A 25,586-nucleotide genomic window follows, 5' to 3' on the forward strand; every position below is an offset into this window, starting at 1 on the left:
TGTTGAGACGGAGAAACAGTTGGGTGATTTGTTACAAAACCTTTTGATTTACAGAGATTTCAGTATCTTCGCACTTCTTTAGGGATTTGTGCTTTGGATTGATTTATGTTTTAGTTTGCGAGTTTCTTATTATTTTGTTTCATTTTTTTTAGGTTTTATTTTACTCTGAAATTTTCTTTGGTTTCAGTTTTAGATTTGTCGAGAGTTTTTGTTATAAAAAAAAATTGATGCACTCCTAGATTCAATAATATACTCTTGACATAAAAATATGATTTTTCTCTTGATTATGAGTTATTATAGTCAATTTTGTCATCTTGTAGTATATTGTTTCAATTTTGATTTTGTCACTCCCTCGACTTCTATAATAATAAAATTTTAATGCACTCATAATGTATGTGTATTCTTGTGTGAGCATGATATCATGAATATTTTTTTAAATAGTTCACTATTAACTTTGATTTGCATAGTTTGACCTCATACTTAGTTATCAAATATATTTTTATAAAAGATCAATGAAAAGGGCTACAATGAGTTAGTGTGAAAGCCGTCTTGTTTCGAGTCCAGTTTGACTCAGTACATTATATGCAAATTCAAAAAAAATGATAGATGTGAATTTCTTCTTGCACTTTATTTGATTTGTACTACAAGAAAAGGGCTACCTACTCATGTGTGAAAGCCATCATTGCACCTATTTTTTTTAAAAAAAATACAGGAAAAATTCCTGTTATGTTATAGAGAATAAGTCGAAAAGTGCAAAATTTCAATACTAAGTCGGTTTGACTACTATGTTGCATCATTGTTTATATAGGAAAGTTTGTTTAAGAAGATTGGTTCATGTTATCTATGCTCATCTTGCATATACGTATCGTTATGATCAATCAAGATTAATTTAATTTTGAATGATGCATTAGAATTGATTATAATATGCTTTTGATGACTTGATTGATCTGTGTATGACTTATTTCATTTGATTGTCATATTCTATGTCTTGAATATATTTTGAATTTCTAGAAGTGCATCTCCAAAATCTATTGATCTTGATTGATTTCGGGCAGTTTCAAGTTTTGATCACGTTAAAGTTAATATCTTGATGTTTTTTTTGTGCGATTGAACGTGATAACTTAGCATTTTTAAGTGGAAGATGGATTTCACTTAGGGTCTTCATAGTTTCTAGAATTTTTAGATTTCTTGTTATTTTTTTTTGTACTCTTTGGGCATATGTTGAATCTTGCGACTTTTTTCCTTCTCTAGAATGCCTAAAAAAAAACTACAATTACCAAGAAACCAAGGCCGCCTTCGTCACCTACCTCGATTTCGTGTTGACGATTCTTCATCGTCAGTTTCCTCCGAGTTCCTAGTCTTTGGCATTTGTGTCAAAAAGGGGGAGAGTGTCTTAGTGTCTAGGTTAGTGTCTAGGTGTCTAGGTGTGTAGGGGGAGTATGAGCATAGGGGGAGTTTATGAGAGTTTTAAGTACTTTTGAATTTTGCTTGAAGTAACTGTGAACTTTGTCTGCTTAAGTACTTTTGAATTTATGCTACATTGATAACTTGTGTTTAGATTGTTTATTCATTTCAAATTATTTTCACTTGATCTTGGATTGGTATATGTTTATTTGCAAGGCTTGATGTGCAAAATATTCTAGACTTGTTGATTGCTCAATTTGAAGTCTTTGTAATATCTTGTAACCTAGGTGTTTTGTCACAAATTGCCAAAAGGGGAGATTGTTAGGTTTTTATTTGTTGGCAATTGTGTACAAAATATTCTAAGTGTATTTTTTACATATATATGAGCTTTACACAAGTCTAGAATATCTCTGGTCTGAAGAATTGCAAGGTTATTGGAGAAAAGCTGTTGAGTTCACACCGCGTTCACAAACGCGTTCGAACGCGGTGCGTTCACAAACGAGTTCGAACGCGAAATCTGCGTTCACACAGACAGAGAGCCGCGTTCACAAACGCGTTCGAACGCGAAATCTACTTTCGTTTTTAATATTTCTTCCGACTTTTACTTAAGCGAACGAGAAATATCATTGCCTAGAGGTTAGATACATATGTGTGTCTAGGGATTTAATTTTTCACTTCCCTAGCAAGCCGACCTGAACTGTCTCGAACCCAACCAATTTCTAAGTTTTTAAAAAGGCTTCACAAACACAAATCTTACCAAGTAAATCACAATCAATAGTTTGTGTTTTTAAAGTATAATATGAGAGTAAGCAATTTTTGTTTCAATTCTAATCTTGTAGAGAATCACTCCTCTTCTAATTAGAGAGCTCCTACTCCCTTTCAGAGTAAGCTAGAGGATTACTAGTTAAGGCCTACCAAAACACAACCAAGTAAGTTCCTAGGAATATTGGTGGGCGTTGGCCTCTTCAGAATAATAATTCCCTTAGGCGCCTCAATACGGCTCTCCTTTTTGACAGAACTTGATATAAAGTAAAGAAAGAGATAAAAGAAATGTGTTTTATTTATTATGAAATTACCATGGTGAATGAATACCCTACAATTTGATTTAAAATAAGTTGATGGGATAGATATCAAGGATAAATTAGTAATTGAATTAATGTGTTTTATAAGATGTAATTTTGATGAATAATATTATTTACTTAAGTGAATTGTCATATACTCTGATCTCGTAGAGTTTAATTTTAAATTCTAATCATATCTTGTCTTTCCAAAATACATAGATATTTCTATTAGTCTATGTTTTTCAATTAAGCCTTATTTTAAGCTTGATTCGAGCACAAGATTAATTTAATTTAAACTTAATCATACTTAAAATTTGGCTTTAATTGATTAAGGCTTGAAATTACTTATTAATCAGCTCGTTTAGACTCGAACTTGAAATTAGCTCGAAATTGGCTTGAATTGAAATCATTTTAATTCAAGTTTAATTACAAATTTAGATTCAAAATTATTTTCAATTCAAGATTAAACAAAAATAGGCTCAATCAAGCTCTACTAGATTACACCCTTAGGCATTGGTTTAACTTCAAGATATAGAGATCTTTAGTTTGTGGAGCCTATCCAATGCTTCGATCTGCAGCAATTCTCTCACTATAGTAAATTTTGTTAACAACTTAATGGACTCTGTGGACTAGCCAATTCTACTTCTAATCAAAGAAGCATCTCACTTGTCACCCCTTAACCCATCTATCTATATCTGTGTCACCAGTAGAGGCAATAACCTGGCAGCAAACAATTTGACTAGGTTTGCTCACAAGTGTGTAAAATTTGTTCAGGCCCTCAAGTTGATGCACTTTGAATGAATTTTATTCATAAACATTTTATCAAAAAAACCAATATGCAGAATTTTGGAGTGAAAAATACTCCATCATTTGTAATATAATATTTGTTACACTAAAAAAATTAAACACTTACTAGACGAAGAACACAACTAATGAAACCCTCTATTGATTAAAAGATTAGAATGAAACACGTGCCACACAAAAACGACACAAATTTAACGTGGAAAGCCCCTTATCAATTAAGAGTGAAAAAACCACATACCTCTTCTATGAGATAAAATCAAGTACTATAGGTTTAGCCGTTACAAGAACAATTGCATGTCAATTACTATTACCCGCAATCGTCACTATAGTGTTTTGCTTGAGTCTCTCTTAATACACTGCCTCTTGTGCATGAGTCCTAATCTTGTTAACCCTTAAGGTTGTAACTCTACCTCGGTGATCCTTGAAACAATCTCTATTATCTTCTTCAATTTTAGACTATATAAGCATGAAATGAATCCAATATCTTCAAATTTCTAGCATCCCAAAGAGCACCTCTATTTTCTCTAAATTGTAGCTAAGTGTCACCTCCAGAGGTGTCCCTCTGAAAGTTGCTCTTTTATATCCCAGGAAGATAGCATCCATAAAAAAACCTAATTTGGGACGTCCCGACCTATACCGACCATTTTGCCTGAACGGAAGAGGGATGTATGAATTGATAAAGACTGCCAAAATATAAGAAAAGAAGAAACCCATTCGAACTAGATCGAATCTGTTTTCACCCTGATGGGTCATCCGTAATGATTAGTATTTTTATCACTGCTAATATATTATTAAATTCCGCCCTAAGAAGTAAGAACATTATGGCCATTGATCGATCAGAAGCTTATACATTTAAGAACAGTTATTGTATCTCCTTCTAATGGAAACCCGTCTCCTGCTCTCAGAGAGTCTTAAGACCATTTTCTAAGTAGTTCTTAAGGAAACCCATCTCATGCTTTGGAAGAGCGAATCCAATCTCGACTCCACCTGGATCTTCCCTGCTCTCCGCCAAGGATATGGCGTCGGAGTTTGCAATGGAAGGGATGTCGACCTTCGCTGGTCTCCCCCATCCGAAGTCAACATCGTAGACTCCAAACTTGGGTGACCCGGCGACACCCATGGGTTGCTCATTCATAATAGATGCAAACCTTGTTAGCCATTCTTGCGAACTTTCAAAGCTAACGTTCAACCCTTCGATGGCTCTGCCAATAGCTTCCGATGCTACTTTTAGCCCATCTCCGCCGACGAGTTCGCCGACGTCGGCCTCCACGAAACAAGAACCGACACAGTTTCCGAAGTACGCCGGCGGCAGCGCCGGCTGGATCCGGTCCCTGAAGTTCGCCCCGAAGGAGAGGTGGGCTATCTTCCTCCCCGGAGATAATTGTTCTCGTAGTCTAACAAAGCCAACCCAGATATATGCAAATGTTACTACAAAAGTTGATAAATGGAGCGGCTTTTTCTGATCGGTTTTGGCAAGAACTACTTTTGAGCATCTTAATGTGAGCACGTGTGAGAATGAAGGTGGCCAGAAGTAGAAAGGCCGGAGCGGCCGCAGCGGGCTGCGACGAGCCGCGAGAAATAAGGCTCATTAATCTTGATAGGCCTTCCTTGAAGATTGAGTACAACCCGCGAGGATCGGGGATCAAGGATCTATCGATGATTGGAATATGCCTCTCGGAGGCGGAGCCTCCCGACCGACAAGCCGACGCCCAGGAGTGCCTGAACTGGGTGAAGCTCGTGCCATCGCACGCCACGTGGTGCAACGCGGTCCCGATGACGACGCCGTCGCTGGGGAAAACCGTCACCTGAATGGCTAGCAATGGACAAGAATCTCCAAGCTTCGGTAGAGTCGGAAGCAACGGTCGGAGATTAGAGATGTCACGTGCGTCGCTCCCCGCGAGGATGTCGAAACCACCGTCAACGCATTCTGCTACGGTGAGCGCGACAGAGTCGCCGTCGGAGTAGCAGAGCTGGAAGTCACCGCTGCTGCCGGGGATTCGTTGGAGAGTCCCCGTGAGAGGGTAGAAGGATTGGAGAGTGATGGAGAGAGAGGATTTGAGGGTTGGAAAGATGGAGTCAATGAGGTGGGAAGTGGAGCAGGGAAAGGGATAGAAGAAGAGGCGTTCCGTTGGGGCAGAAGAGAGCCACATCACGTCAAAGAAGGTGAGAGGAAGAGAGGTTGGAGGTACGGATCCTTGAGGTGGTGAGATTCGGGAAGTCTCTAAGATTCTAACCGATGGACGAGAGGAGGAGGAGAACATCGTCAGAGTCTTTGGAGGAGAGAAGAAGAGGGATGTGGAGACGTTGAGATGCATCTTAGATCTTTACCTGGTATTTTTATAAGCATTTGACAGACATTTACACCAAAAACCAACTCAGCTTCCGATTTTGCATTTGTACCCAATTTAGAATGTCTTGCATCTTTATCTAATCACTGTGTAAGATGACAAGAATTCTCTTCAACTTATTTCGACTACATTTAAATTCTCAATAGCTTTATTCTTTGGTATCTAATGTTCTGTTTGACTGTTTGATTGGTATTTCTTTTTCAAAGAACAACTAATATTACAAGATTAAATATGCATAATTTTGGACTGAAAAATGGTCCATTCTTTGCATTACCATATTGGCTGGTTCTATAGTACTTTGCCATTCCCAATTGGAACTCTTTTCTTGTATCAGACTTTTATCTTATTCTTTCTACAAAATCTCTTCAGAAATTTCTGTTGTTACTTTTGTTGCATTGAAAAATTACTTATTTATTTATTAGGTATATGTCACGTGTTAGAATTATATAAATTTAGATTTTTTATCAACTGAATTAGATATGAATTTGAAAATTAGGCTGTTGATCTTGAGATATACGGTTGAGACATATTGGTAAATGATCTTTAATTTAGTTTATGAGTAATTATGTTATACAAATTAGATTCATGTATATTATTAGATCATATAGCTTATAGAAGATTAGATCGTGAAAAAAAAGTCAAGTCAAAAGAAAAACATAAAGCTTCAGGTTTCATAAGCACATCCAGATGGGGTCAAAGGCATCCTAATGGTTGGAACAGTTCACTTAAGGAGACTTAAGTAGTGTCCGAACGGGATAAGTGGCATCCAAATAGGATAAATGACATCCGAACGGCATGCCTAGCACGAATCATAAATGTTCTAATTTAGATAGTAGGGAAGTTCTAATCTAAAAATAGTTTTGAAGATTCCCTTGGAGACTTGTCCTAACAATCATAGATATTTCCTATCTCTATGTAATGGATTGAGAACCAGAGGTTGAAACATCCATCTAATTGAGAACTCTAGAAATTTCTGGTCTCAATTTAGAAGAGTTTTCTAATTTCCTCATGGAATTAAATTCCTATCTATTGTGATAAGAGCTTCTACATATGTCCAAGTGCTAGTTCTACATCAGAGAATGATTAAAAGTATTGAAGGAGCTGAATTATGTCTATATCAACTACCACCGTTGACGCAAGGAGTTTGATGAGCGATCCATAGTGACGTACTATAAACAAGACTCGAAGGCAATCTATTCATAGAGTAGTTAATCGAGATAGAATTCAAGCAAGAGATTTGGACTTCGAGCAAGAGATGTGGACTTCGACACTTAGACGACGGATTGTTTAGATGGTTGTAAATACTTCTTGTTTCTACGAATGATATGATATAGATTGACCCATTGAGGGTAGATCCATAGTCTTTGTCCTATCACTCAGTGAGAGAATTTCCATTTTTTTTAAAAAAATCATGTTATCATGTTTCTCATGATTTTACTTTTCCTTCTCTGACCTCGAGTTTTCATTTTTTTTTTAACTTTCAGCACACCGATTTGAGACTGATTTTCATGGTTAGAGTAGAATTAGAGTTTTCATCTCCTACTCAATATTCATTTTTAAATTTTGATTCTTACTCATTTTTATAAATTAGGACTCTATTTTCCCAAACAAACATGGATTTGATTTTTGACTTTTGACTTTGACATGGGTTTTGACTTTCCTTATCGCTAAACTTATTCGATCTAAAAATTATATCTATTTCCTACAAATTTTCAATTATTATCATAGTGGATTTCTCTTATTTTAGATAGATCCATGAGATATAAACTTACATGGAGAATATTTGTTTGTCATTAGGCATCCACTCGGGTCTAACTATCCTTATTAGAAAGCTAGGATGGGTGTTTTTTTTTTTCTATTGTATGGTTTTGTTCTCCCCTACTAAAGAACTAGGAGAGTCAACGGTACCAAAACCAATTAAGAAGTGGGATAAAAATGATTGCAAAGGCATAGGATGAAATAGCAAAGCAATCAATGTCATATTCAGCAATGTCAATTAAGATGAGTTCAGATGTATCAATACTTGTGAAATTGCAAATAAAGCATGTAACATAATAAAGACTACACCCAAAAAGATATTTTATCATCCCTGAAAAGGAAGATTATGATTTTGACAATGATGTTGATCCTACCATTTTCCTTGTCAAGAAATTTAAAATGTTCATAATAAAAACTAACATAGTAGGGGACTGAAAATAAGAGAACTTTGAAAAAGGAAATTGTTACAAACCAAATCTAGAATGATCTGGACATAAGACAATTATAAAATATTTATTGGTAGTAGCCTCATGATTCGGTTCTAATAGCTTTGGTTTCACATGAATTGGAGGATGGAGTGAAAAGATATAATCAAAATAGTGGAGGAAATTTAGAACTGGACAGATGTTAGGGAAGATGGCTCAAGAACCATCTTCTTGTGGTTGCTCTAGCATAGCGGTTGCAGCAGTATTGACCTACAGGGGTGGAGGGAGCTCCACCACAGTTGGAGAAGGAGTTGAGGTGGTTTGAACTCCACCTCCTTCACAGGTGGACTCCTCTAGGGGTGTATATGAGCCGAGCCTAAGTGAGCCAGCTTTAGCTCAAGCTTGGCTCAAAAAAAAATTTCAAGTCTTATAATTCTGCTCAAGCTTGACTTAGCTCAACTCGACCTGGGAAGTTGGAAATTTGGGATAGGAAGGTTGGGAATTAGAGATTTAGAGATTTAGGGTTTGACTTATCTGTTTTATATCGAGCCTATCAAGCCGAGCATAAGCGAGCCGGCTTTAGCTTAGGCTCGATTCAAAATTATTTTTGATCTTTCTAACTCGACTCAGTCTCGGTTGAACTCAAGCTTTAATCGAGCCAAGCCTAAGCCATTTTATATAGTTTAGTTAGAGTCTAAGTAGGTTAGAGTTTATTTAATTAGTTAGTTTAGTTTAGTTAACTTCTATGTAGTATTAGGAAAATATTCTGTAGATATTCATAAGTCATCCTAATATTATGAAACCAACTGGAGATGATCATTAACGTCCTGATCTACAACTTTCATATTCAAGGTTTTTTTAGATTAAGACTCTATCTATGGCAGAACGAAGAAACATTGTGAGAAAGATAAGGAAGGCTGATTTAGCTAAGTCATGTTTATCTTTAATATAAGCTAACAAGTGAAATCCTAATGAAAGTCGGTCCAGGGTTACCTCTATAAATATGTGGAGTGCAACCCTAATTGATTATCATTAAACTAGGAGTAAGTGTAAGAGAAAGAGTAAAATAACCTAGGAGTAAAAGTAAATTAATCATATCCGTTTATTTTTCTAGAAGTAAATCTAACTTAGAAACCTAATTCTATCTCCAAACTCTAACCACCATCCTCTCCCATGAGCCACCCTACTATACGGCCATCCACCACCATCTTAGTCATCCGCCACCCTCCGACGGCCGCCACAACATCGGATATTTTCACTTCTATCCCGTTCTAACCTTCCTTCACTCTTTTATTTTTAACTTTTCATTCTGACCTCTGATTCATATGAAACTAAAGCCATTAGAACCTTAAAACATAAGGCTATAAATCATAAAATATTATAATTTTATTACATCTAAATCTTTCCAAATCTAGTTCGTAACAATGGTATTAGAGCTGACATTCCTCAAACGATGGTGAACACGTGATCTAAAGCTAACCCGAGTGAAATCGCGGCCACGGAGGGAGGACCAATAACTCATCGATAGTTGCAAAGGCTTTTTTTAGATAATCTTTTGAGAAGGTCACTAGATTCGCCACGGAGAGCACCGAGGGGATAGGAAAGGCTATATAAGCATTGGCAGCAGCCCTCCTGACCCAGCACCACCAGTTTGCACCACCACTACCACCGACCACCGTGAAACAGCTACCACCTCCACCTTTAAGCATTAACAATGGTGAAACTATGGAGACCATCTAAACCCTAGCAACCATCCCTCCTCTGATAGCGGTGGAGCACCCTCTATTCCCGTAGATCGAGCTATCCACCATAGCAATACTAGAGCAGCCCCTAGCGATGGTCGTGATGCCATCTTTCCCACCTATAATGGAAGCTAAGATTGAAAACCCTAGCATTCCACTCGCGGTGATCTAGGCCCCATCGGCCAAAACCATCATGATCAGTCACTTCCTTAGACCTTCTACACTAGAGCCATGGCCTAAACCACATGTACTAAGACTCTGGCTCGTACCACCTATGGTTAGGATTTGGCTCGAGCCACCTGCAGCTAGGGTAGACTATGGCTCAAATAAGTGAGCCCTAAAGCAACCCACTATGGGGCCCTCCTCCACCTAGTAAATAAGACCCACATGAAGATTGAGTATATGTAACTTGAGAGCAACGGAAGGTATGGAAACCACCATGGACACCTTGAAGAAAATATAGTCGAAAGCATGGTGGATTAATATGAACCGGGTCAAGTCGGATCACATCATAAGGACATTGGATTCAATAGATTGAGTCTATTTATTTTTTAATTTATTTATAATGTAAGCTCTTAAGACAATTCTAGTTATGTCATATAAGCCCTTAAGATAAATTTAGTTAAGTCAATGTAAGTCACTAAGGCAAGTCCAATTAGATCGTGCAAGTATCTAAGATAAGTCTTAGTTTAAGTCATATAAGCCTTTAGGGCTAATCCGAGTATGACTCATTGTACCTGACCTCTATATATATATGTGCTAGACTCCTTTATTTACTCATTGAAGCATTGAGAAATTATTTTAGCCTTGAATTTATCTTAAAAATAAGAGTAAGATAGTCTAAGAGTATAAGTAAATTAATCATAGCCATATATTTTTTGAGGAGTATATCTAACTTAAAACCCTAATTTACCTCCAAACTCTATCCACCATCCTCCACCATGAGTCACCTTACTATACAGCCGTCCACTATCATCATTAGCCATCCGCCACCCTCCAACAACCACCGCAACGTTAGATATTTTCACTTTTGTTCCGTTCTATTGTTCCTTCACTATTTTTTTTATCGTTTCAGTTTGACATCCGATTCACGTGAAATCAAAGCCATTAGAACCCTAACTCATGAGACTATAACTATCAAAATATTAAAATTTTATTACATCCAAATCGTTCCAGATTTTTATGGAAAGTTATAAATAAAATAGTTAGAGAAGGTAGTATCTAGACAGATTAATAAATGCTCAATATTGTAATGGTCGTTGAAGGGTTGCGGACAATTAAGAGTGGTCGTGAATGGTCGTAAAGTAGGGTGGCTTATGGTGGAGAATGGTGGCTAGAGTTTGGGTACTATGAATAGATCAAAAGTTATAATCTACTCCTACAAAAATAAAGACGATCTAATGGTTACGATAAAATTAAGATAAAGGTAAATAATAAAATTGGCTAAACTCGATAATCATTCCACGATAATAATAAACCCCCGACCACCCTTATTTATAGGAGTAAAATCCTACTTGATCAGATCAATATGTAGATTATCTACTTTAATTTAAAACTAAAGATAATAAGCAAATTAGACTAACTAGACTCAACTCGACTAATTCGACTGACTCGACCCACGTGGTCGGATCGTATTATATATCTCAAGAATTAAATCAGGGATATTAAGAGGAGCTTGAGATGATACAAGAGGAGAAGAAGACTTTAGATGAAAATTTGAAAAATTATATTTCTCAATCTCAATATCTCAACTCTTAAAGTTCCTTTTTTTTAACTAAATTCAATTTTTAGAAGTGAATTTTCATAAACAAACTAGTTTAAAAGAGAGATTGCTGTTAGAATCTAAAATTTTAAAGACTAATTCACTTTTTCAAAAATTTTAAGATGATGGCATAAATTGTACCAACTTCTTAGAGTGCAAAGAAAAAATAAAAAGAAATGAAGAGAGCTAGGCTACGCGGAAAACACCACCTCAAATATACCATCTAAGTCGAGAAAGCAAGGTGATATTTACTCCACTCCTATATTAGTGAGACTTATACATGTCAATAATGATATGCATACTAGGAGTACAAAAAGAAATTGTAGAAATTATTTTGTTTCTACTTATTATAGATGCGAACATTAAAAGTCACATTAAATCTAAATGTTTTCTTCCACTTATCACATGTGACACATCTTTTAATTTCCATGATATGCATGATTTTCATGATGGTATTCTTGCTACTTCTCATGCTTAAAATTAGGAGGGCATCGTAAGAGTGATCTCATTGCAGCACTTGGAGGTGGTGCACTCTTAGATTATTTCGGCTATGGGGGAGCTTTTTAGAAATTATTTCGGCTATGTTTTTTTATTAATTTCATATTTTGGCACTTGATGGAATATTTGTGGTTTTGATTTGATGTTATTCTATTGGACAGACTTTTTTTTTCCTGCTCTTTAGGTTATATTTCCTATTGATTTCTTATTTTTAGAAAATATTAAAATAATACCAAAAAAACTTTGATGGAAAACTTATACATTGATTACCTATCTATTTAATCATTGTATTTTCCTTATATAAGTTATATATTATTCTTATGGGCATGTTGACATTGCATGCCGGATAGAAAGCACATAACTAGAGTGCATGTATGATAAGTCTAAATTCACTTAAGTTATTCTTAATGTCTAATTGGTTTCATTTACTTGATCATACTAGATTGATCAATGCATTGATGCAATTGCATAATAGAGAAAATCGTTAGAAAAAAGTATAGAAAAGTGCTACCTTGAAGGATAAGAGTGAAAGCCACCTTGATATAGATGTTAAAAAAAGGTTTACTCATTGTGGCTTCACAAAGTTGAGAAATAGAAGAAGAAAATATATCCTATATATCTTTCCCGAGTTTTAATACATTGCATCATGTCCATAGCTCCATAAAGTGAATAAAAGAAGAAGAAAAGAAATCCTATCTAGTGATATTTACTTATTTGTTTATTTGGCTTAAGACAACCAACTCCTACTTACCTTTTCTACTCCATATTCCACTGTGCCTGCAATTGAGTTCAGGAGCAATACATAATCTCCTCTTAATTGACCAGAGAACCTACTCAGTCACTTAGTATCTAAGCAGGTGTGTTAACACGAACACGTCCAATTTATAGAAAGATATGTAAATGAATATGAGAATTTATTTAAACAAATGAAACAACATAAGCTTGAATCTTTTAGGAAATCCTCACTTACAAATCCCCATAAGCTCCTTCTGGCTCTATATATAATCTTATATTATATATATACTGTCATCCATATTAGGTATCAAAATATCATATTTCGCACAAAATGAAGCACATCTTTTATAAGATTATCCTAATCACTATTTCTCATTTCCTGCAACCGTCGGATTGATATAGTTACTAGCTTCATAGCATTTATTATATCTTATTCTTTTTCTTGTAATCCTTGAAATAAGTCATTATTAATTCCCAAAAATAATTTCATTAGATGAAGACAAAATGTAAAACCAAAATTTTATATTGACTCTAATAAAATATATGCTTCAGCTCCTTGTTCCGAATTTGAACCATCTTACATTCTTGTTTTGAGAACATAATTAATCACAGATGAAAGTACAATAATTAATTTAATCAAAGTACCAAAATATAGTCCCTAATGAGTATAATCTCACTAATTTAGACTAACTTCCTAATTTAATGTCTTACCACTCGAAAGCTCACTTGCGTTGATGCTTCTACAACTTCAAATGTTCGTTTTTCATTGAGAATATCAAGATGTTATTTAGAACATCAAATCGAGTCAATTGCAGTTGATGTGCAAAACAATGAACATAATATATGTCACATCCAACACAAAAAAAAATCGTGCGTGCACTGAGCTTAAGGGCGTGCACGTGCAGAGCACATGCGCCCCTTTCCTTTTCCCTCCCTCTCTCTTTTCTTTCTTCTCTTTCTTTCCTTCTTTCTTTTTTTTCTTCTTTCTTCTCCCCGCCAGCAGTCTTTTCACCTATCTTCTTCCTGTTGCGCCAGAGCACTGCCAAAATCACCGATCCCCTAGATTGATGTGCCGGAGCTCCCTCACCCTTCAAGTAAGTTTGATTTGCAATTTGTTGGTTAATTAGAATTCTTTTTTATTTTTCACCTCCTCTCAATCTCTCCGTGATCTGACTCACCAATGGCCTCATGCCCTGCTGCATCGGTCTTTTGCTAGGATGCCCCAAGTGGCCTCTTTTGGTGCCCTCATGGCTGGAGTTGTCAGGCAACCCCTCACCTTGGTTGGTAGCCAAGGTGAGATGGGTTCTCACCGTTGGCCGCCTTTGGCAGATCGACTTCCCCTTGGCTGACTTCTACTTGCTAAGAGGAGCATGTTAGTGGGTTCGGCTAGGTTAGCCGACAGCCCTTCTCCCCACTCACCGATTGGGTTCTTGCCCGTCAATGGGTGCTCCCAGTCTTCCCCACCTGCCAAGTAGGCACCTTAGGGGCCTTCCTTCACCGTCGGGGCATCGACTGATATGTTAGCCCTGGCTATCGGTGTTGGTGGCCTCCAATAGTACCCTTTCTCCCTCCTTTCGATCGAGGTGAAGGAGGGAGGGGGTGTCTTAGGCTCGGGCCCGAGGCTCGCATGCTGGGTTGGGTGCGACCCTGCCTGAGCCTACATTTCGAGTCATGCTGGATGCAACCTAGCCCGGGCTCGCCTTTTGAGTCAGACCAAATGCGGCCCAGCCCGGGCCAGTGTAACGAGCTAGGCTGGGTGCATCCCAGCCCGGGGCCCACATGTCGGGCTGGGCTGGGTGCAGCCCGGCCCGTGTTCTAGGGTGTGGTTGGGCTACATGCAGCCCAGCCCAAGTTTGGGGTGCGTGGGACTGTAGGCAACCCAACCCAAATTGGAGGTGGGTTGGGCTAGCTATCCCAACCCATGTGTTTTTTGGTTAAGATGGATTTTAGGCTAATTTTTTGTGAGTTTATTTGGCTTTGCACTATCTAAAAAGAGTAATTAACCTTTACTTATCTCTTTAGATTATTTAAGTCATTTTTCTATTTATTTTTAGTGCCGACACTGTGAGCCTTAATTAATCATTATTTTTAGCTAATTGTAGTGTTCGCTACATTAATTAATTTTAATTAGTTAGGCCGAGGCCTGAGAGTGCCATTACAAATAACACATAACAGAAACTAGCTCCAATTGGATATTAACATTTGCTGATTATAATTTTGAGCTAATTCAATTTTATCAAAAGAGTGGTGGTCTGGGTGTATTTGTATTAATTGCTCCTATCAGAGAATTAATACAGATAAATTTAGAAAAATAATATTAAATAGGTTGCATTATTTGACAAAGCTTATTAATTAAATATTATCTATCCGATCTTCCGTAAATTTCATAATAGTGATTTAGGCAATAATTTGAGGAGAATATCTTTATAATATTTAATAACGCGTTAGGCCTTGGTACAGCTGTGCCAGCTCTACCTGATTAATAAAGATAGGAATTACGAGATGGACCTACCCAAGTTTATAGTGAACATCAGTAAAATTATTTAACTAGTTAGTGATAGGAATTTTATGGTCATGCTTTTTCTTTACTTTTTTTATCGAGGTGGACTCTCTACCCTATGAGGATGATCTCATAGCGTAGTTGCAGCTAGTATCAAAAAAGTGATTCAAGCAAGTGAAACTTTTATAGTCTAGAAGTAGTATAGATAATGAAATATCGTACCTTATAAAATTATCACAGTCATATCATGTATGTGCATATATTTTCTTTACCGTTATTATTGCATGTCATGCATGGTAATTATATTTTGCAGTTCGGTAAAATTTTATATATCATAATGTCTACGTATATTTATTGAGCATGATCATGTGTTTAGCACGCAAAACATATTAATGATGGGTGTTATATTATGTTTGTTGTGTTGTATAATATCATGTCACTTGCATACGTGCACAACCATAAAGGCGGTGATTGCTATATTTTGATAGTACCTAACACCTCCCCAGCCAAGGTTAGGGGCGGAGATACTATTATACTTATATATATTGAGGCTCACGCCTAAGGTCTCAGTCTATTGATTATAGACAATCAAGTAGCCGTTTTGCCCGGTGATGATCGATTTACTATAGATCGACAAGAGTCATACCCTTTAGAGTATTTAAGATAGAGAGAAAATGGTAGGATGACGTAGACCTAGCGATACCCGATGACGTAGGGTGAGGGCATCTATGAGCGACAACTCATGATTTTCACACGGTGGTGCAATAATGTGGAGCCGAGGGCTCGAATGGTCGTATCGATGTGCGATACTGACCTATGTGATGAGCTTACAACTGAGGTCCTTAGTCTGCGATAACAAACAATTGGTCATGCTGTTCGCCGAGTGATAGGCTGGCAATTCTACCGCTAGGATCTACTCTTAGGGGTGAAAACGGGTCGGAATAACTACGACCCAACCCGCTATCCGACCCGACTCGGATCGGATTCGGATAAGGATATCGGATATCCGTTTACCCACATATTTTTTTAAATGATTTACAGTTTTTAGTTTGCTTATTTAAATAGTAAGTATTAATATTATTACTAATAATACGTTATATATTATTTATAGAGATTAATTTCTCTAATTTTATATATTTGACATACAAAAAATTATTTGTTGTAAAACTCTTAATAATTTTGTGTTAATTATATTTAAATAAAATATTATAATTATTTTAAATTTAATTAATATCCGTTTAAGATCCGATCCTTTATCCAAAAATTATCCGTATCCGTTTAGTTAGGATATGGTTTTAAATTTTACCATCCGTCCAATATCCGTATCTGAATCCATATCTGAACAAAAAATATGGATCCGGATATGGGTTGAGCACTATCCGATCCGTATCCGATCCATTTTCACCCCTATCTACCTTCCCTTTGGGGTATGCGTGTGGTCGAGTGTGAGATAATGATGTGGCCTACGAGCGTAGCTCTACAAGAGCCTAAGTTACAAAGTTGGTAGTGTGAGAAGATGCATGTTATGTGGTGTAGTATTGACATGGCCTCTAAGCGGAGCTCGATGTGAGCTTGAGTTTGAGGATTTATAGTCCGGATAATATGTGGTAGGTTATCAATTGCTAATGCATGTGCGTATTGGATGAGCATGACGGATATGTGGTACTGGTGCTTTCTATTTGATCATGACGCGGATAATAATATTTACTTATTATTGCATCTTTCATTACACTACTTTTAGATTATAGCTTGGATACTTGCTAAGTTTTATGCTCACCACCGGTTGGTAAAATTATTTTCAGATTAGTAGATGACCCTTGAGCCCGTGGAATATTTAGCAAAGACTAGCCTAAGTTTTTTAATTCTGATTCTTATATTATTCATGTAAATTAAGCTAAATGATTTATAGCTCCTATGTAGACTTTGTTTTATTTTTATTATGGATATCTCTTTTGGGCTTGTCGTAGCCTTAATGTTATGGACTTCTTTGTCTGTATTATTTGTGAAAATATGGGCTTTTTGCTTGTATATTATGTTAAAATATTAACCTGTAGGTTATGTGGTAATCACGTAGATTTTACTCATGTGAGTATCATGTGTTTGGTGGTGGGTGTTATAATAATTTTTTTTTTCTCACAAAATAGAGGTGTTAAGCCTATTCAACTCACCTGGCATTTTACTGGCTCCATCGTATCAATATCCGCGGACCTTTACAATTCCCAATTCATATTTTTACCAATATTGATTCTACTTCTTATTTAAGAGTTTGAGCTAGCAAATCATAAGTACTCAAATATTCAAAAAAAGAAAAAAAAAACATTCAATCACATGTCTCTTATTATCAATATAACACAACGCAATTGCAATTTGTTCTTTCATAAAAATATTTCTTATATTATCTACTAATATTAAAAATTATGCACCACCAAGCATTTCAATAAAAATATTTGTCCTCTTAACTAAACCACCATTGGGCATTGGTAACACCTTTTTTGAATTTCATGTTCTATTAATTTCAAATTCTCTGGAGCACTTCCTAGCACTACTTGTTTGGTTCCTTTCTTATGATTGGGTAAAACTTTTATCAATTCCAAATTATTTCCTAATTATTCGACCCTTCTGTTTCATCATGACTTTAAAAAGTTAATCATTGTTATTTTAGAAATTGGACATAATCAATTGGTGCATCCAGATGAATTTTAGTATTCATATTTCTCATGATCTGTTTGTCTATTACTAAATATTACAATATGTTGATGTTGTTTTTTCATGTTTAAAGAGATAACAATACAAAAATAGGGAATCGTGTATTCTAACTAATTTTTATACTGTTTAAACAAACTAGGAGTAAATCATCGAAATATAGTACTAAACATTTCTAAACTCTCTTCAAATTTTATCTCATATATTCGGGTGAAAGTCAAATAATTTAGTTTTTAATGTAGAATTTGATGGGAGATTCCATGATTTCTTTTCGAAGTGTTTGTTTCATTATCACAAATTTTCATTTGATCGATCTAATTAAAACAAAACCTTAGAAAAAATAAGAGAGAAACGAGTTAGATTAAGAAGTACAAATTTTAGAATAAAAAAAATGAAAATAACTGAACTATACATGTAGCCCAGAACGGCAACCAAACGAGATCTGAAATGGTTCCAAACTGTGGTTTTAAAAGAATAAACCACAGAATCCCAAGAAAGAACATAATAGAGTTTTCAAACAAGGTGTAAAGAGTCGATAAAATAAGATTGTCATGACTTTTATGATCTAATTTATCCCAACTTGTACGGCCATGCATATAGATTATAGGCCAATCAAAAATTTGATGCTAAGATTCACTGCCGACCAGTCATGGTTCACCACTTGATTGGTTAGACGACAAATATTATTACGAACAAAGGATTTTTTTTTTCTTTTAATGATGTTACCTTTCAAATCAGTTCGGCTACCAGATCGAGACGTCACATCATTCAAAGCACAGACTGGAAGACATTAAAGGTAGGTAGAAGAGAACAAAACATTTGAACTATTCTTTTATTTAGAAATAAAGATTAAGGAAAGCTACGGAGAGCTGAAAATATTAATTACCGATCATCCGAGAGAGTTTTAACACCATTTGCCAAGTAATTCTCAACATATTCCACCTCATGCTTTGGAAGAACGAATCCAATCTCGATTCCTCCCGGATCTTCCCTGCTCTCCGCCAATGATATGGCGCCGGACTTCTCAATGGAAAGGATCTCGACCTTCTCCGGTCTCCCCCATCCGAAATCGACGTCGTAGACTCTAAACTTGGGTGACCCAGCAACAGTCATGGGTGGCTCCTTCATAATTTGTTTGAATATTGTTGGCCATTCATGTGCCCTTTTCAAGCCAACGCTCAACCCTTCGATGGCTCTACCGATGGCCTCCGAGGCCACTCTGAGACCGTCTCGGCCCACGAGATCGCCGACGTCGATGGCCTCCAGTAAACAAGGACTGACGCAGTTCCCGAAGTACGCCGCCGGGATTGACGGCTCCATCCTTGCCCTGAAGTCCACCGCGAAGCCGAGGTGGGCTTTCTTCCTGAGCCCCGGAGAAAAATGCTCTCGGACTCGAACAAAGCCGACCCAGATATATGCTAATGTTACTACAAAGGTCGATAAATGGAAGCTCTTATTATTATTCCCGTCGGCTTTGGAAAGAACTGCTTCTTTGAGTTTTTTGATGTGCGATTGAGTGAGAGTGAAGGAGGCGAGAAATAGATCGGCCGGAACAGAATCTGGCTCGGATAAACCGGGGAGTTTATCGTGCCCAATGCTCAAAATGAAATCGGCCATGATTGTGTACAATCCACGAGGATCGGGGATCAAGGATCTATCGAAGATTGGCATATTCGCCTCGGCAGCGGAACATCCCGTTCGGCAAGCCGAAGCCCAGGAGTGCATGAACCGGATGGAGCTCGAGCCGTCGCACGCCGCGTGGTGAACCGCGGTCCCGATGACGACGCCGTCGCCGGGGAAAACGGTCACCTGAATGGCCAGCAACGAAGAAGAATCGTCAAGCTTCTGTAGCTGCGGAAGAAACGGTCTGAGATTAGAGATCTCGCGTGCATCGCTCCCGGAAAGGATGTCGAAGCCACCGTCTACGCACTCCGCCACGGTGAGCGAGATCGAGTCGCCGTCGGAGTAGCAAAGCTCGAACTTGAAGTCGTTCCCGGGGATTGGACGGAGAGTTCCGGCGAGGGGGAAGAAGGTTTGGAGTGTGTTGGAGAGAGAGGATTTGAGGGTAGGTAGGAAGGAGTGGATGAAATGGGAAGTGGGATGAGGGAAAGGGTAGAAGAAGAGGCGCTCGACTGGGCCGGCTGCCAACCAAAGCACATCAAAGAAAGTGAGAGGGAGAGAGGTTTGAGGTATTGATCCTTGTGATGGGGAGATTTGGGAAGTCTCTAGGAGTCTAAGTGGTGGGAGAGATGAGGAGAAGGCCATTGCTTTAGATTGCTATCTCTCTTCTCTGTGTTGCTGTTATGATTTATGAACTAGTCGAGCAATTATTTATGGACAGATTCTTTTCTCACACCGAATACGTGCGACAATGGAATTTGTGCAGACATGTAATTTTGGCAATATAAAAAAAACAAAAGTCATGTGCTTGTGTGTGTAGTGCTTACATTCATAATATGACTTAAAGCTTCGTTACATCATAATCAACAACAAAAAAATATACAACATTGGAAAATACTAGCGAGTGTTGTAAGTATACACAACGTATAGCATGAACATAGACATAAACAAATAAAGCCTAATGTCCTAGCTAGGTGGCACAACTGCTTTTCAGAAATATGATTTCCCTGTTTCTATCATCTTCAACGGTGACTCATTATCTTGAGATCAAAGTCCAAAAATTGGTACTCTTCTGCTCACTTCTTCCTCTCATTTGCGCTATAAAAACTTACAACACCACGGAGAAAGACCTTCCATATGTTATCACAGAATAATAAAGGTAGAATAAAAATAAAACACAAAAAACTTTACATACAAAACCCTTATCAAGTAAGGATAAAAATTGCAGAATCATCTCCACAAATCAAAAACTACTGCACTATATGTTGTGCAAAAGTCCCAAATGGGTGAAGGAAGCGGAAGCAAGACCTTCACCCCCAATTAGCTCAAATGGGAATAGTGAAAGAGAACACAATACAAAGCTTGAAAATACTCCAATAAGGATGTTAATGGTGTTAGAAAAGTCCTAAGCAAGTTCTAATCACGGATTAACACCCTAATATATGCAAGTACCAACAAAGACAACAATGGAGACAATAGAGAGAGAGAGAGACAAGATTTACGTGGTTCGGCGATGTGCCTACGTCCACGGACGAAGCAATCTTCTTTACTATGCAAATCCCTCACTTACAAAGAGTTTAGCAACTCTAATCACTCTCAATACAATGGTGGCTCAACCCTCATTAATGTTCTTCCAACTACCAACCCTAAAAAACCCACTTTAGTATTTATAGTCAGGTTCAAAAATGAGGATTTTCAGAGTCGCGTTTGAACGCCCTCGAGGCGCGTTCGAACGCACCTAATTTTAATACAGCAAAACTCAAGGGGCGTTCGAACGCGGGAGGGGGGCCGTTCGAACGCCTACAAAAACAGCTGCTCTCGGGTTGGTCCGCGTTCGAACGCGACTGGGGCCGTTCGAACGCCTGCAGAAAGTCTGCTCTCGGGTTGGTCCGCGTTCGAACGCGGCTGGGGCCGTTCGAACGCCTGTAGAAAGTCTGCACTTGGGTTGGCTCGCGTTCAAACGTGGCTGGGGCCGTTCGAACGCCTGCTTCACAAACTGCTTTCTGTCTGAGTCCGCGTTCGAACGCCCTCAGGGTGCGTTTGAATGCGCGGCACAGAAATACTGATACATGCTAAATTTTTGCTGAAAACTGAATTTAAGCCAATTTTTAACACTATAATTATAGGTATAAGATATTTTTACAATCGATCCATCCCTCGGCTCCACACCCGTGGCTAGTAGTTGAAGTGTACTTCTTTTTGTTCATTAGACTCCATGATAAGCTACTCCGCTACTCCGCGTGTAATAGTCTATCAACTTCTCTAAAATTCACAGAAGTTAATGCCCATGTGTTAGTACTTTTCAAGACATTAATGTAGATAAATTGATGTAGAACTTCCAAGATTTTCTGGATGTATGGGTTCTATGTATCGCAGCAGCCGCTGCGGACTTGAAAGTTGCCTCCTAAAATGCTATCAATATTGACCTATGGCAGCGAATTTGATGAGTGTCATTATAGTTTATCGGCAACTAGCAACTAGCAACTACCAGTGTCGTGATGTACAATAACTGTTGTTGTTGAACTTCGGTGGCATACAATAACTGCCAGTATAGGTCTTTATAATAGTATTTAACTTGTTATAGGTATGTGTTGCTGGTCATTTATTATTTGAAAATTGCCACACTAGGAGATAGAAATATTTCAATTTTTATTATTATTATCTTTTTAAAATCGTAGCTTCTACTTGCATAAAAAAATTTAGAACTAGAAAACAACCATCAATGTTACCAAAAAGGACACAAGCAATTAAACAACACAAATAACTTTCAATTCTTAAAAAATAATACATTGTTCATAGTATGTATTATATCCGTGTCAAAACCACACACGTCCTAAGAAAAAGCAATCCAATCTCATGATTAGCAGCCATCTTTCAACAAATAAAGTATACAGATATGAAATGAAAAGAAAGTTGTTCAGTTTTCCAGGACAAAGATACCATTTAAATCGATAGATATAGTATTAGATATTAGTCTTAGCTAACGCATTTGGACCTATGCATGCACAATATATATATATATATATATATATATATATAATTAGTTATTAAAGTACAAAACTCTTAGTATATAATGTTAGATAAAAATACTTTAATCAGGATCGAAAATTTACTTGTCGATATAGTAGATAGGATGTCGATCCACACTAACTTTATATTAACTCTTTAAGCAAAAGTGATCGTCTCCACGCACTATGAATTATTGAGCTTCCTTCCTCTCACTTATCACACCGGATGAGATCGCATTGATGAAATATGGGCTTTCTAACTATAGGCAAGAGAGGGGTCGCCTTTATCATCACAACTCTTTATTCGTAAGAATTTTTAAGTAAGAATATCCTCAATAGATTAGAAAATTATAACCGACTCAAATCAATCACATGTAATAAATGTGGCATAGTAAGCCTCTAAAAAGATAAGTGGATTAGTTAGTGGATATCTCGTAATCTCGTATACTAGTTGAGAATCACTAACCAAATATTATGTATTTGGGTTTCTCGAATCTCACTTGAGGTGGGACCCATATCAAAACATAATCCAAGTCCAACATATAATTCAATAAACAAGAAAAAAATGTAATAAACATAATACCAAATATAATGACCATGCAATATTGTGAGTGACATCTCCAATTGTATTTAGTCTTCCGTAATATTTAATAAGATTCTCATCATATACTATAGGAAATTCAACATATACTTCCGAGGTTTGCATTCCTAGTTAATAGATTTGTTCTAAGAAGTAATCCCTATTCATCTTTTACTTCAAGAGCACCCCTCTCTATGCATTCACCTATCTCATGGCCAACCTTACTATAGAAAGATAAGTACCTTGGCATTCATTCATATTTAATTTGCACATCCAAGATGCTTCCATCCATCAAAGCAACCAAAAGAAAGCTAACTAGCAGTTTGGATGATACGATCCGGGTCTAATCGGATCGAATCATGAGGACATTGGGCTCGATGGATCAAGCCTATTTATATTTTAATTGATTCATGCTTATGTAAGCTCCTAAGACAAATCTAGTTAAGTCATTTAAGCCACTAAGGTAATTTAATTAAATCATGTAAATAACTAAGGCAAGTTCAATTAAGTCATGTAAACCTTTAAGTCAAGTCCTAGTTCGAGTCATATAAACATTTAGGGTTGAATCCGACTAGAACTCATTGTACCCAACATCTATGTTTGGATGAAAAGTTCAATTAATTGAGTTTAATTATTTTCTTATTCTTGCATTTACTATTTTTATCATAGCCGTTAGATCGTTTTTATTTTCCTAAAAGTATATCTAAGTTAGAAACCCAAATTCTACCTCCAATCTATAGCCACCATCACCTCCAGCAGCCACTCTACTATACGGTCATCCACCATCGCCCTTGGCCGTCCTCCACCCTCAGACGACTGCCGCAACGTTGGATATTTACCGTTTTATCCTATTCTGACCTTTCTTCACTATTTTATTTATAACTATTCATCCAAACATCTAATTAACTTGAAACCAAAGCCATTAGAAACCCTATCTCGTGAGGCTACCACCGCTTAAATTTTCATAATTTTCTTATATCTGAATCAATCCAGATCTAGTCCGTAATAATTAGTATTAGAGCCGACGTTCCTCAAACAATGGTTATCACGCGATCCAAGAGGAATGAGGAAGGAACGACCAGGGAGGACCAGGAACTCATCTCCGTTCCTATGGGAGTTTCTCCGGTGCCCCCTGCACCACCGGTAGCCGTCGGTGATGAGCCACTAGCGTGGACAAAGACATTGATAGAATCTATGGACTCGTTGAGAGAATCGTCGAAGAATGGCTTCGAAAGGATCGAGAAGGCGATCCAAGCCTTGACGGTCGCTATCCTAGCCCAGCACGACCAACCTGTGCCACTAGCAGGGCCTGCCATGGCCGAAGTTAGCCCCCACAGTGTGAACGATCCAAGCCGTGAGGGAGGAGACGTGCAACGCCCCCGCCCGGCACGGGCACGTGCACGCACACGCGCCCACACGGCACGCGCGGCGCACGCGACAGGTTGGGCGGGGCCCGTCACGCACAGATACACTCCTGTGCACATACAATCATGACATCATCAAATAACACCTGCTAACATATCCATGATCACATAATCCATCACCAAATAAATCATACTCTTAACCAAATAAACCTGTTAACATATGAATATCAAAATACACAATAATACACACTAGACCGCTACATAATCTGGCAGGACCCACACAGGCCACAACAAACCATCAAGATACAACTAAACAACTGATACAAGAGTACACTATGATTCGACCTGTATTATACAAATCATCGTCTAATACAAAAGAGTACAAATATCAAATACTGGTACAACTCAATTTCTATATAAACTATCATCTATGCCATCTCGCATCTATAGCTCACCTCATCATCACTCTAAAATATCTTCTCAAGTCGCTATCACGTACCACATATCTGAGGGGTTAGAAAAGAAATAAAGAGAGTCATGAGCAAAAGGCTCAGTGAATAGACCTTACCCCGAATCAGTGAAGCCAAACAGAGAGTAAATCATGTACTGGATAATATGAATCAGAAAGCAGTATGATGTCATGTATGAACATATATATATATATGTATCCTCAATGACATATATATGAATGAAATCAGTTCTCATGAATGACCATATTATATCCTCAACTGAAATTATATAACATGATGAAATTACCATATAACATCACCGACTATAACACCATATCATGTATAACAATTATGATCCAATGATACTAGTCATAACAATGATGATGCATGATGCATGCCAACTACTAGATAATCATATATGTCAGAGCCAGATATAATTCACATATCTCTCACTATCATAATCATCCGTCTCAACTCTGAATATCATCCACCATGCTGGACTACGGTACCCGACCCCAAACTCGATACACATCATGTCACAAGCTCAGAGCATACCCTGTAATACGCTAAGAGTATCTCTGTAGATAAATCATACCCTGCCATACGCTAAGGGTATCTCTGAAGAAAGTAATCATACCCTGTCATACGCTAAGGGTATATCAATGATAGTTGTACCCTGTCATACACTAAGAGTACAACTATCAGCCATCACCATACTCTGCCATACGCTAAGAGTATGTCCAATACCAGTCCGGACCAGATACCGTTCCAGCCATCACATCACATCACATACACATGTACTTTTATGATTTCCTATACATGATA

At 37.4% G+C, this 25,586-nt stretch overlaps 2 protein-coding genes across 2 annotated transcripts; both read right to left on the minus strand.

Moving 5' to 3' along the window:
* Positions 1 to 4,170: 4,170 nt before the first annotated feature.
* Positions 4,171 to 5,745, minus strand: LOC140762563 (anthocyanin 5-aromatic acyltransferase-like). The gene is made up of 2 exons (XM_073100438.1): positions 4,896 to 5,745; positions 4,171 to 4,663 (listed from the first exon to the last, which is right to left on the minus strand). The coding sequence occupies exons 1-2, from the start codon at positions 5,582 to 5,584 to the stop codon at positions 4,171 to 4,173; spliced, it is 1,182 nt and encodes a 393-aa protein (XP_072956539.1). The 5' UTR covers positions 5,585 to 5,745.
* Positions 5,746 to 18,537: 12,792 nt separating this feature from the next.
* LOC140763216 (phenolic glucoside malonyltransferase 2-like) lies at positions 18,538 to 20,076 on the minus strand. The gene has a single exon (XM_073101300.1). It carries the CDS (start codon positions 20,003 to 20,005, stop codon positions 18,623 to 18,625), a length of 1,383 nt encoding a protein of 460 aa, XP_072957401.1. The 5' UTR covers positions 20,006 to 20,076; the 3' UTR covers positions 18,538 to 18,622.
* Between the last annotated feature and the right edge of the window lie 5,510 nt (positions 20,077 to 25,586).

This window comes from Typha angustifolia, chromosome 7, assembly GCF_048772165.1.
Source record: "Typha angustifolia cultivar Huaian chromosome 7, ASM4877216v1, whole genome shotgun sequence".
Taxonomy (NCBI): Eukaryota; Viridiplantae; Streptophyta; class Magnoliopsida; order Poales; family Typhaceae; genus Typha; species Typha angustifolia.